The sequence below is a fragment of the Limulus polyphemus genome, unplaced genomic scaffold (genome assembly GCF_000517525.1).
Source record: "Limulus polyphemus unplaced genomic scaffold, Limulus_polyphemus-2.1.2 Scaffold2057, whole genome shotgun sequence".
Lineage (NCBI taxonomy): Eukaryota > Metazoa > Arthropoda > Merostomata > Xiphosura > Limulidae > Limulus > Limulus polyphemus.
In genome coordinates, this window is record NW_013667667.1 from 156210 (window position 1) to 169508 (window position 13299).

Consider the following 13299-nt stretch of genomic DNA (forward strand, 5'->3'; position numbering starts at 1 on the left):
CTTTCAGAATATAACTCTGCGATACACTTAATCTCAATACTCGCGCTAAAACAACACTGTAATGAACGAACGTTAATAATACTTCCGACTGCAGTTCAATTACTCACTATCTACTCACACATTACCTTACCTACCGCGTCACGTTTTCCCCTCTTATATATATACCAGCCTACCCTACTAGTAAATACTAGAGCATTCGCCAAAGTACATGATAATTCTAGAAACGTTGCGTCACTGTAGTCATGTGACTGCTGACGCAACAGTATTGTTCTCTTGTTGGCAGGTTCTTTTATATTATATGGCAAAAATAATTAAAAGTCCAGTCCATATAAACAATAACAAATTAATTTATTTCTTCCTTAACGTTTTGGACATGCTTGAACTCTGCAGTAACTTTTGGCTACCTTTAGGGATGACGCTAACAGCATCAAACTGACTTAAAAATAGACTTACTTGCACAAAGTAACTCAGTAAGTGCAATAGCTAGCAAAAATCCAAATACTTTCTAAACTGATTGATTAACTAAACTTTATGTGTTATTAACTACTACTACTAGTATCTTCTCTGAATCTCGTACGTAAAATGTTATAGTTTATGCTCCCCAGTGGCAAAGCGTTATGTTTGCGGACGTACAAGTTACATTGCTAGAAACCGGGTTTCCGTACTTGTGGTGGGCAGAGCACTAAAAGCCCATTGTGTAGTTTTCTGCTTCACTACAAACAAACAAACTTATCGTTTACACTCTAATTTACTAGAAAACTTGACGCCAAATCTTTAGAACTTTGTAGGCCTATATTATTGAACCTTGGATCTTGAACATCATTATTACGACCGCAACTTCCCAAGATAACAAACAAATTACAACACAGAAAATATAGCTTACAGCAATATGCTATTTTCCACTGTAATATAAGTTTAACATAAAATGTATTATATTTCTAATTGAGTAATTTACTTTATAAAACCAATGATTTTGTTTTTATGTATTAAGATTTATAACCTAATAGTGATAAGGTTATATAAATAATACGAAAAGCGCCAATATTTCAACGGGAGAGTTTTTTGTTTTTAGAAATGACGACCATTACTAACGTAGATAACTGATTTTATTGGTTATCTGGAGTTTACTTTAGGCCTACAATACAAGTGGCATTGATTTAATATAATAGAAATGGCAGGAGGACGAAGAAACGTACCAAAATCAGGAACTCCAAAGCCCGTTATACATCCAAATACAAGTGATGATAGGTGGGTAGACAATTTTTATTTATTTTAGTTTTGGTATAACATTATCACTATCACTAACTCGAATAAGATTGTGTGATGTAAGTTATTTTTTCTAAGTCAAAATTAAGATTCAGTAAGACAAGATTTATTATAAACTAATCAAGTCTCGAAACTTTTACGTTCTAGTTCTTGTGCTATGTGTTAATGTGTTATTGCTAGTATTAATAGCCCAGATATGGGGCTAGATACTGTTTTTACAGTTTGACAATTACTAATAGTAATAATTACAATACACTGCTCTTGACACATGGATTAGAATTATTATTACTCTTGCCTGGCGAGGGTATTGCAGTCGGGTCCATGTGTTTGTGTGTCTGTGTTTTCTCGCGTGTCTCGAAAACTAATATTAATAGACTGATGTACACGAAAATTTTACATAAGATGGGAAGTTAGTATGTGATATTCCTTCCCAAATTTGTTCCGTATCTGGATTCTGGATCAGTTTGAAACGTTTTTTATGATGTGGAGATAGGGCATTTTTACAGTTTTTGGGTTATAATAATAACTCTATAAAGTGTGATCAGATTTGTACCAAATTTCATGGGCATATGAAGGTTGAGATTCTGTTGCACTACATTAAATGACCTGGTGTGTTAATCATTCTGGATCAGAGAAGGATTTTCTGAGTTTTTGAAGGTGAAATTTTACATTATCCAATATAAATACATGAAATCTTGAAAAAGAAAGGTGGGGGTTGAGGGTATATAATTGCTTTTGTTATAACTTATATATGGAGTCAGGCTAAGTTGTGAGGAAGAGTACCTTCTTGAACTTTATCCAGAGGTTTTGTGTAGAAGATTCTGGTTGGTCGCTTTACCATCTTGTTGAAAGGAAATTAGCTTTATTAACCATTACCATACTAATGAGGATAACATATGGCTAACAAGGAACCATTTGTTCTTTAAAAGCTGTCATTGCACATGCACCCCCCCTTTGAGAAAGTAAAAATTGATTTGAATATAGTCATTTTCAAACAGAAATACTGAGCAGTTTTCTAATGTTTAGTAATTGATTTCTCCAGTCATATCTGTTTTTTGTTTTTTTCAATTGAAGCAGGCATAAATGTATGGACATGCCCTATTTGTCATTGTTCAAATTTAGTTTGATACTGTAGCAGTTCACATCATGTACATGTTTAGTATCAATGGTTTTCATGAATACATTTAGGGTTTATTTGATGTTAAAGCTATGTGGCAGAAAATTGAGTTTAGGTTTCAGGTTTTCTTATGATAAGGACATTAACAGTAAAATCAAGAGTTAGTTTATTTTCATCTCTAACTCACTGTAATGCTAAAGTTTTTAGTTAATCCATTTTTTTCTTAATAACCACATTATGTTTAGAATTGTAAGCACATGTTGATTATATTGTGTGAATATTCCATGTTATTTTAATTAAAGAGCTTATGAGGATGAATGACACTACTGTATTTCAAGGACTTAATTACAGTGCTTACAAAAAATTGTTACTGGTGTTTCTTCAGGGAAAAATGAGAAACTGAATACAACAAATTTAATATGTTAATTTAAATTTGTGTATATTATATTATATTATCTATTACTTAATTTACAAGTATTCATATATCCCTGTAAATTAAAATTTACTGAACATTTCCTATTTTTTTATTACATTATGTTACTTAGTGCACCTATGTTAACCAGTACATAAATCTGAGGAAATTATATGGCTGTATGCATCATGCAATTACTCTTCGAGGTACTGGCATTTTTTTACAGTTGTGACTAGGGAAATACAATATATTCTTTTATAGTTGTGACTAGGGAAATACAATATATTCTTTTATAGTTGTGACTAGGGAAATACAATATATTCTTTTATAGTTGTGACTAGGGAAATACAATATATTCTTTTATAGTTGTGACTAGGGAAATACAATATATTCTTTTATAGTTGTGACTAGGGAAATACAATATATTCTTTTATAGCTGTGACTAGGGAAATACAATATGTTCTTTTACAGTTGTGACTAGGGAAATACAATATATTCTTTTAAATTAAAGTTGATGTGTAAATTAAGAAATTACATTTATAATTTTATTGTTCAAAAATGTATGGAAGAAAGGATTTAAGGCTAAAAATAAATGGTATGAATAAATTGAACAGCTCTCATCTTTGAAATGTGAGCTCTCTTTCTAATGTTGGAATGCTTATGAAGAGCCCAGATCCAATGAAGAAACGGAGATTGCAAATGGTTTGAACTGTCCTTAAACCTGAGATCAAACAACTCGCAAACAACCCCAAGCTTCAACTTTCTTTACAACACAAGTTGAATATAATCTAAATAAGTAAAATAATGCTTTATTTCATAAATAAGTCAAAATTGTATTGATATAATTAACAAAAAATAATGTTGTTATAACACTATAAATTGATACAGTTAATACAAAATTCATGTACAATGACTATCTTGTTCAAAAATAATACTGAGATAAAACATTTAGTAATATATACCAATGTTTGGAAATTGTTTGATCATGCAAATCGAATATTTCTAAATAAAAACTACTGAGAAACAATAGGTACACCATTTTTGAGTAAACAAGTAATAATAATTTCATTTCCTAAAGACAAAGAAATACAGTCCTTCATTAACACCAATCAGAGGAATGGGTCCATCATGCTTCTTACTTGGTGTGGTGTAGATTCTCAAGCAATCCTGGTTTTTCATAGTGACAAATTCTGTGCTTGTGAATATTAAAGTTTGAAACCAAACTGAAAATATCTTTTGCTTGCCTTAAGAAAACACACTACATACTTTGTTTTTTTTTCCCAGTGCCGTCTAAGCTAGTCATTAAACATGTCACGTCTCAGTGTTTGAAGCCAAATTTTGTATTTGTGTGAAAAAATGTGATGTCATATATATGAAATATTTTTACATGATGCATAAACTGATACACGTGTAGTGAACAACATAATTTACTCACATGTGCACACACACACACACACACACACACATATATATCCATCTATTTGTCTAATATTCACTAACAAGTACTTGCAGTACTTGACATCATCGTTCAGCAGTTAGCTCAGTTTGCATGCCAATTGACTTGAGCATGCCTCACATTCTGCATACATCAAAGCAAATGAAAAAGCACTATCTATAGGGTTAGACCACTCCATCTAGATTGATGTATCATCACAAAAGTATGAGCAATTACAGATGGTAATAGAACACGAATGTCCCTTTCTGCCGTATTCATCCATCCAGATGATATTGTGTGACATCAACTACAAAACATGTCTATATACACACAGTTCAATATAGTAACCACACAAGGGATGACAACAAAATTAATTTCTCCATCACAACTCAGCAATCAGTCTGGCTTAGGTTTAGGTTTCCAGAGTGAAAAACTGGGACTTTTCTTCCATATGAAGTGACACTTAACAGCTCTGAAATTACAAATTTCGATTACAATAATCCAAATTTTTACCATTTGCAAACTAATCTGATGCCAAAGTTGTCTCAAAACTACTCAAAAGAAAAATGATTATTCATTTTCTTTTTCGTGGCTGGGTAGGTCTTCAAATCTTAATTTTTGCAGCTGTCAAATGACAGGTTTGGTTAAGAAACATAGCAGAGAGGAAGGGAACAATGTACTGTAGGATCTTTGTTAGGTGATTTTCCAAGTAAAGTTTAAAGAAGCTATGTATATTGACAAACCATAGATATCAAATTTACAATGAAGTACAGAAAAATTGGGGCAATTTAATACTTTTACTTTTTCTGATAAGGACAAAATAACAAGGCCAAAAATTGGGATTGTCACAGTTTTACTGAAAAATCTGTTAATCTGGTGGTCCATGCACACACACACACTGGTGTTCTACCTCCACACATATTTCTCCATCCGTGGTTTTCTAGTGAAGCAAGGGCAGATCCTTACTTCCACAATCTGAAACTGCTGGGGAACTTGATATGGAGAGTTATTTTTGTGAGTGGTGCCTTCATTCTGGTTAGAGACCAGTTGGGTCAAGCCCTACTGTGAGATCTAGGGCTGAGATGTTAATTGGAAGTGTATTATAGGACACCTTTTTACAATATCTATGAAGCAATTTCTAGCTTATATATCCAGCCAGATGGGACTTAGATTTGCCTTGGGATGCAGGTGAGGGCTCCTCTTCTTTCTACCTTTTATTATAGTACTTATTGTAGGTAAGTATCTGACTGAGGTGGAATGTCCTGAAGCTCTAGTTGTAGTACACATTGGTGACACAGAACCACCAGCACTGGATTTTCCTGATGTCCTTTCCTCTACTATCAAAGTAGTATAACAAATGTAAAACTGTTGGGTAAAGTGTATTCCCTGCCTGAGCAGGATGTGGTATCCCTCCAGGTGCTGCATCACTAGTTAACCCTGACCTTGTGGAAGTTGTACCTCATGGGCTTTCCCTTTCTTTCACTATTTCAGAAAGGAGCTTGTCTTTGTAATCGATCAGCACTGGACCCTCCACTACCTTCATTATGGGATTCTAGCTCTTAGTGGTACATGAAGGTAAGTAACATTTCTGAAATTAACATTTTCTTTACTTGAAAATGTATTTCAGATATATATGTACTCCTCTGTACCATCTCTCACCTCCTTGCCTGTCTCTTTTTTATCTAGATGTCTGTGACTTTTTAGCAATAAATTTCAACACTAAACAAACTGCAACACACTCCACTTGTTCTAAAATAATATAATAAAACAAGTCAAGTATGTATACAAATGTTTGTTACACTGTTGGTCATCACAGTTGTATCCAGAGCTTTAAATAATTGTCTCCTTTTTGTCAAAAACCACATAGGCTGGTTCAGTTACTTTATAACATAATTAGACATTAGACAAAATGAATTATTCTTCCTATTCTGTTATTACAGTACAGTCTGTGATAATTTTACTTTAAAGACCGCCACTATATGTTATGGCTAAACTCATAATCACTCAGTCTAGATCTTTCTTTCAATCTACATTTTTGACATGTATTTATACCTTGACAGAGGTCTAGAGGATTCTACACACTACTATATGTTATGATGCAGTAATAATGAATTAAACAATGAGAAAATCTTGGAAGGTTCTAGTAACATAACACAATAATATAAAAATCACCAAATTGAAACTAGTGAACTACACCACGTATGATTCGTAAACAGTTATGTAAACAAACTTGCAATAAACTATCACTTCTAAAAATTACTAAGTTTAACTGTCATGCTATATAAACTATCAAAATCATAAAACTTGCATTAAACAGTCATGTATATCTAACAATAACCCCCTCTTCAAGAAAAATATTTACAATATTTTTTTTATACTATATACAAAGACTTTTCAATTTGTACACAAAGTCTACTCATACAATCTACACTAACATTTGCAGTCCTTTTGATGGCCTCATTGCAGAACCGGTAGTTTTGGAGGCACAACACCCACCTCATTATCCTTGCACTGTTAATTTTGCATCTCTTGATGTATGCAAGGAACTGATGTTTTTGTCTGGATAATGAACTCCTTCATGTAGAGATAGTTCTGGAATTTCTGGATGGTAGATATAATGACCAGACACATGTTCAAACACAGAAAAGTTCTCACTACACAGCAGCTTTTTATTGGACATCATGGGAAACAACATATCTAGCAGAAGTACTGCTCCATTTCCAATATCTGATGCATCGGCCTGAATGATGAACGGTTTGTTGAAGTCTGGCATTCTAAGATTGGTAAACTTTCTAACATGTTCTTCAACTTCTTGAATACTATCTGCTGTGGTTGTTCCCACTTCACCTTGTTGGGTCAGTTAGTGGTGCAGCAACTTCAACGTAGTTTTGGAGGAATATTTTATAGTATCCTGCTAACCACAGGAAGGATCTTAATTGCTGCTTGGTCGATGGAGCTGGTGCATCTTGTATGCAGGTTAGCTTTTCCTCTTCCCTGGCTATCCTTCGCCCACTTTGTGTCAAACAAAGTCCAACACAGAATAACTGATGAAATACTTAGAATGTCTGATGGACAGACCTGCTACCCTCACTAGGCCAAAAAACTCTGAGTTTCTTCAGGTGATCTTTCAGTCTGGCTTTGTGTGTCAGAATGTTATCGACATCATGCTTGTGGTTTTGTACCAAATCTTCCTCATCATACAGTTGAATGTTGCTGCTGAGTTCAGACAGCATCCTCTTGAACTGGTAGCATCTGCCTGGTGTCACAAATGCTGTCTTCTCTTTAGATACTTTATCCATCAGAATCTGCCAATAACCTTTACTGAGGTCAAACTTGGTAAAGAACAGTGTATTAAAACTAGTCAAATCTATAAACAAATGTTTATTACACTGTTGGTTATCAGTTGTATCCAGAGCTTTAGATAATTGTATCTTTTTCATGAAAGTCCACACAGACTGGTTCAGTTACTTTATAACACAATTTGACAAGACAAATTATTCTTCCTACTTTGTTATTGCAATACGGTCTGCGATACTTTCACCTTAAAAACTGCCATTATATGCTCTCTGTGGCTAAACTCATAATCGCACTGTCTAGATGTATATTTTGAACTATATTTTTGATGCATATTTATAACCCGACATAGGTCTACCATGTTCCACACACAACTAGATTTTTCTGATGCAATAATACTGAATTAAATAAATGAGAAAAATTCAGGAGATTCCAGTAACATTAGGTAATAATACAAAAGTCACCAATTCATTAATATTGAACTACATAATGTATGATTCTTAAACAGTTAGGTAAACAAACTTGCAATAAACTATCACTTCTAAAAATAACTAAATTTAACAATCGTTTTATATAAACTATCAAAATCATAATGCTTGCATTAAACTTAAACCAAAACAGTTGTGTATATTTAACACTCCTCACTTCTGGCTCATTTTGTTTGTCTTGTGGATGTCACACCTCATGAGCTTTTCTTTTCTATTACAATTTCAGGAAGGAGATTTTCTTTGTAATTGATCAGCACTGGCTCCTCTACTATATTATGGGGGTTCTAGATCTTGGTGGTATAGAGAGACAAACAACATTTCTAAAGTTAACATTTTCCTTACATAGAAATATATTTCAAACAGGTACTTGCCTCTCTGCACCATCTTCCATCCTTCCTCCCCATTCTGGTGCATTTTGTTTGCCTAGTCAAGAATGGGTCTGTGCTCATGTGCTAATGCTCTTGAGGATGACTGCAAATGGAGGTTGTGTCATAGGCTGGTACAACATACATAAACACATGTAGGAGTGGAAGTTTTTCAACGCTTGTGACATGCATAGGAAATTCCAGAACAGATGCTTTTAATAGCTCTGAATGGTGACAGGAGGTATTTGTCTGAAATACTCTTTCAGGTAAGGAAAATGTTAACTTTACCTATTTGCCGATGTGGAAGTTTATGTGTGTCAACTGTTGCAGGATACAACCATTCCATATATTCATGCTGGTGCTACTGTACATCTATACTGGGTGAAGTTTCATATATCAAATCTACTGGGAGCTGTACTTCTCATACAAACATTTGGAAATTTAGAGGACAACTAGTTAAGTGTTGCTCATTTGTGTATTATGTCATCATGACACATAATAGGTGCTCATATAAGTAAATTTGGTCAAAGTTACAAATTTAACAAGCATATGCTCAATACTCAGAATACTGCATCAACCAAAACCAACAGGCTGGGGATGGCTTGACTTTGCAAACAATTGGCTGTTAGCTCCTTGATCTGTATGGATACCCTACAACTCTCTGCCAGGGCTTACCCTGACATCTGTTTTTATTCTGAGCAGTGCAGGTGGCACAATGTCTAAATCATCACTAAACATGTTTTTGTGAATTTGGCCAGAAAAACTACATTTGTATGTTTAAAATGTGTGTGATACTCCCTGGTTTCCTCTAGTCCATACATTATGCAAAGTTTAAAGTACTTTATCTTACCTATGATAACCACTAGCTGTGTCATTGGGTTGGCTACCCCCATATTGGTGGTTCAGAATGATATATCCTGTACACATAATAGACTATACAAGAACTTTCAATCATTTGTATTGTGTGAGGAGTATTTCTTACTTGAAATAAGGATGAGGTCTGTTTGCCTCACCAAGAATCAGCTTTTGGTTTACACAAAGTGATAAAAGAGAGTATTGAATGAGGAGGATGTGTCACCTTCCTATTGGTGGAGGGTTGTAGTCTAATGTTGATTTCATCATAAACTAGCATAGTTCACATTATTGTGTATAGGAATGAGAACTGTTACAACAGCTTAAGGAATATGCAACAAATTTTCAGTGGCAGCCCAGAATGCTAACTAGTTGCCCAGTGGAGAGATGGTTATCTACGTTTTCTGCTAAGGAAAACTTTAACTATAAGTTTCCTTTTTTTTGTCGTGAACTGTTAATATTCATAAAAACAGATAAAAATATTCAAGACTGAAAGTTTTTGAGATATTTTAAGTGAAACGTGGATATTTTATGTTTAATAGTTACATTATGTCTCATGCTTATGTGACCAGTATGAGAAAATATCCACAATTTTATAACTTAGTCAGACACAGTCATATTGGTGTTGGATAATAACTGGTGATCAATGTTTTATTTATGACTGAAGGCAATTATAGTGGTTACCACTCCTGTGATCTAGAACTAAGACATTAGTGGAATTTGATAATTTTTTTTTCAAAAGTTTTCTAACTACACTTTGTTTAATATGATGACATTGTCTAAAGGTTCATATCCCAACTTTTGCTTGCTAAAGATATGTCATCTCATGAGACAAGATGTCACAGTAAGTGCTCCCTTAAGTGCATGCATGGAGAGAAGTTTCTGAACAAGAGGAAACTAAACACTTAAGAGTCTTGGTGGAAGACAGTTATAGATATAGATTTTGTTTAGTAACCACAGTGCTGGTAAAGAATGATTATTAACGTAGAAAGAAATATAAAGAATGCTAATATAAATCATTTATCAAAGAAAAGTTAACTCCAATAAGAAAGAAGAACATAATCACTATGTGAAATTTCATTTCAATGTTTTTAGTTCCGATTATTATTAGAAATATGGTAATATCAAAACACATTCTTAACTACAAATGTTTTGGAGTTATTTAAAATTCTATCAACAGTGTGAAATTCCCAAAAACTATTGGTGGTGTGATTGCAAACAGTGATTCACCTAGTTGAGAAATATTCACACATGTTTCTGAATTCAGTGAAATGTGTGTGTATATATAAATACTTAAATTTATTCATGTGCAGATCAATAGAATTAGTCACTGAAAACAATGTTGTGAATGTACAAAACGAGTCTAATTTTCTGTTCAAATGCTTCATTTCAACTTAATATAGAACCAGTAACAATTACCAGCATGAAACATCATGAAACCTCAAATTATATTAAGCTAAAAATAGTGATCTAATATGCATACCATGTCTCTTTAGCAAAACAGAAGTTTGAGTATCATATTGTATCTGTAGCCAATTTGTTGCATGATAGACATCTAAGAAAATACTGTTGTTCATAGAAAAAATAAAAAAATATCAGAACTCACTAGGTATATATTTCTTTTAAACATTTCTCAAACATACAGAAAAATGAAATAAATTTTGATAAGTATGAGATACATGGTAATATCAAAACACATTCTAAACTACAAATGTTTTGGAATTATTTAAAATTCCATCATCAGTGTGAAATCCTCAGAAAGTTAATTCACAACATTCTAACTATTAAAAAACAATGTCAGTTATTTAGTAGAATTTTTTATACAACCAAACATTTTGAAACAATACAAATTTAAATGTCAGCCATGTAACAGAATGTATGATCAAAACGTGCATACATGTTTAATAATACTCTTAACTCTCAATTAGTCGTGTGTGGTCATTATGACCACATGCAATTTCTTTAATTAATTTTCATGTGATAGATGGTACTTTACTTAGCCCTTCCCACAGTAGCTTCATTATTTGTGTGTCTGTCCATGTTGCAGACTTCATCAGTGTTCTGCAGTTGTAGGTTTTTGCAGTTTTAGATTGGGATTATATTTACCCCATGCATCTACTTGGGTTATAATATAGCTATGTAGTTATTCTCTTTCAGTTCTGCCCTCTATATGCAAAATTTTTCCAATGCCCATAATCAATGTGGTTAAACTGCATCTCGCATGTAAATCATCATGCGACAACCCTCCACTAATAAAAGAGCAATACACCATCATGATGCATGAGACTCCATCTATTTGAGTGTACTGAACCCTGTAAGTTTATTTACCACCAATTTGTAATCAGGACTTCTGTATGGCCCCTTTTCTCCAATGGTCTGTTTTCAGAGATATTCCTGGGACTTTAGAATCTTGTATGGAATCTGTGAGACAGCAATCGACCCTTTTTTGACCAACATGCTTAGTATTTATCTTCTTGCATGTCATGTTCTGGTTGCATTCACCCTTGTTGCGGATCATCTTTCCCAACCAGACAGTTTATCCAATAGAATGGTCTCTCGATCTTCCAGTGAATATGCCTTCTGTGGGGTACTCCTCACCTATATGTATTTGCCACATCCTTCAATACCAAGTTACCTCTGTTTTGGTCTCAGGTTCCTCATCCACCTGTACTGGCTGTTGATGAGTTCAGCCAGAACTGGACCAACTAATCCCTTTATGTGTATCTTCCCATCCATCTCCTTCCCAGGGTGATTTCAGTCATCCACACCACTCTGTGTCAAGTCTTTGTGATTGCACCTTACTGGCCAGTACAAGTGTGATTTCCATGGCTGCTTCAGCTCTAATCTGCCCCACTATTACCTTTTCCTCTTACTCCATCCCTTTTATATCAACCTCAATCACAGGCATTTCATCCAGCCCTTCCTACCCTCAAAGAGATCCAGATTGCCACAGCAAGTCACTTCATTTTTTGAACATTCCATTCGCCCTTCCTCTGTGGATGTTTGTCAGTGCAGATGGAATGTTTTCTGTCTTTGGGTCAGAGTTTTTTACCTGCTCGACCCACTGTTCCTCTTCTTACACATTTCCTCACATGGCTGTTTGTTCAGAGGATTTCTATCTTGTTGATTGCTGGTTATCAGGCTATCTTATCCCACAGTTTTCATTTTTCTCAGTACCATAAAGTTTGTACCTCTCTTACCCTCTTACTATTGTTGCATTCCTTCCAGATTAATTGAGCTCCTCAGCACTCAGTCTTTTGTGATTGGGATGTCACTGAGGTTCTTCACTGCCTTACTTTACATCCGTTTGAACTTCTGTCCTCATGTTAAATTTTTCCCTTACACATTAAGACTTATTTCCTTCTCTACTTGGCTGTAAATGTCATCGGTTGGATTTATTTGCCATCAACATTTCACATACCCTTTATCATTTCACATATACTCTCCTTTATCTGGGTCGATCTTTCCCTCTCAAAACTCTGGCTGTTTGTGAGGTTAATTCCTCTATTTCACTGATTTTCCTTCCTTCCAATTCCCTCCTATATTCCTCGTCTTATCTGGATAGACTACTGTGTCCTGTCATGCTCCTTGTTGTTTTATTGCCTGCTCGGGTTCCTCCTGTGATGCCTATTCCTGCCTCTTCATTCCGTGGCAACTATCCTCTGTTCGTGACCTTTCTTCTCATACTCTTACCAGTTGGGTTCAGTTTTTAATTTGATTGTCATCTTCTTCCTTGTTCTTTCTTTCCATAATTTGTTCCAGGTGTCTTTTCATCAAATTAGACACCTCACCTTTTCCCTGGCATCTTATCTCTGTCATCCACTGGAGGAAATTCTTCAATCAGGCATATATACCACACACGCATACATTCATCTCTCACCATTTGCATTGAATAGCTATTTCTTCCTTGTCAGGTTCTCATCTTCTATCTGTTGCTATTCTGCAGACTTTGGTGTGACTGTGACTGGATAAGTTATCTTTTTATATATATATATTTTCTTATTTTTCAGGGACATGTCCCTTTTTTTTCTTTATGCAGCCTGCACTGTAGCACATGGTGCCTGTCCAGG

The 13299-nt window shown here is 34.4% G+C and overlaps 1 protein-coding gene across 1 annotated transcript in view; it reads left to right on the plus strand.

Annotated features, from left to right (window-relative positions):
- Positions 1-1045: 1045 nt before the first annotated feature.
- The window catches only part of LOC106465807 (transmembrane protein 39A-like), a gene marked incomplete at its 3' end in the record, with an annotated part of 57347 nt that continues 45093 nt past the window's right edge, over positions 1046-13299 (plus strand). Inside the window, exon 1 of the mRNA XM_013926043.2 lies at positions 1046-1248. Within this exon, the coding sequence (XP_013781497.1) occupies positions 1172-1248 (77 nt within the window). The remainder of the gene's footprint in view (positions 1249-13299) is intronic.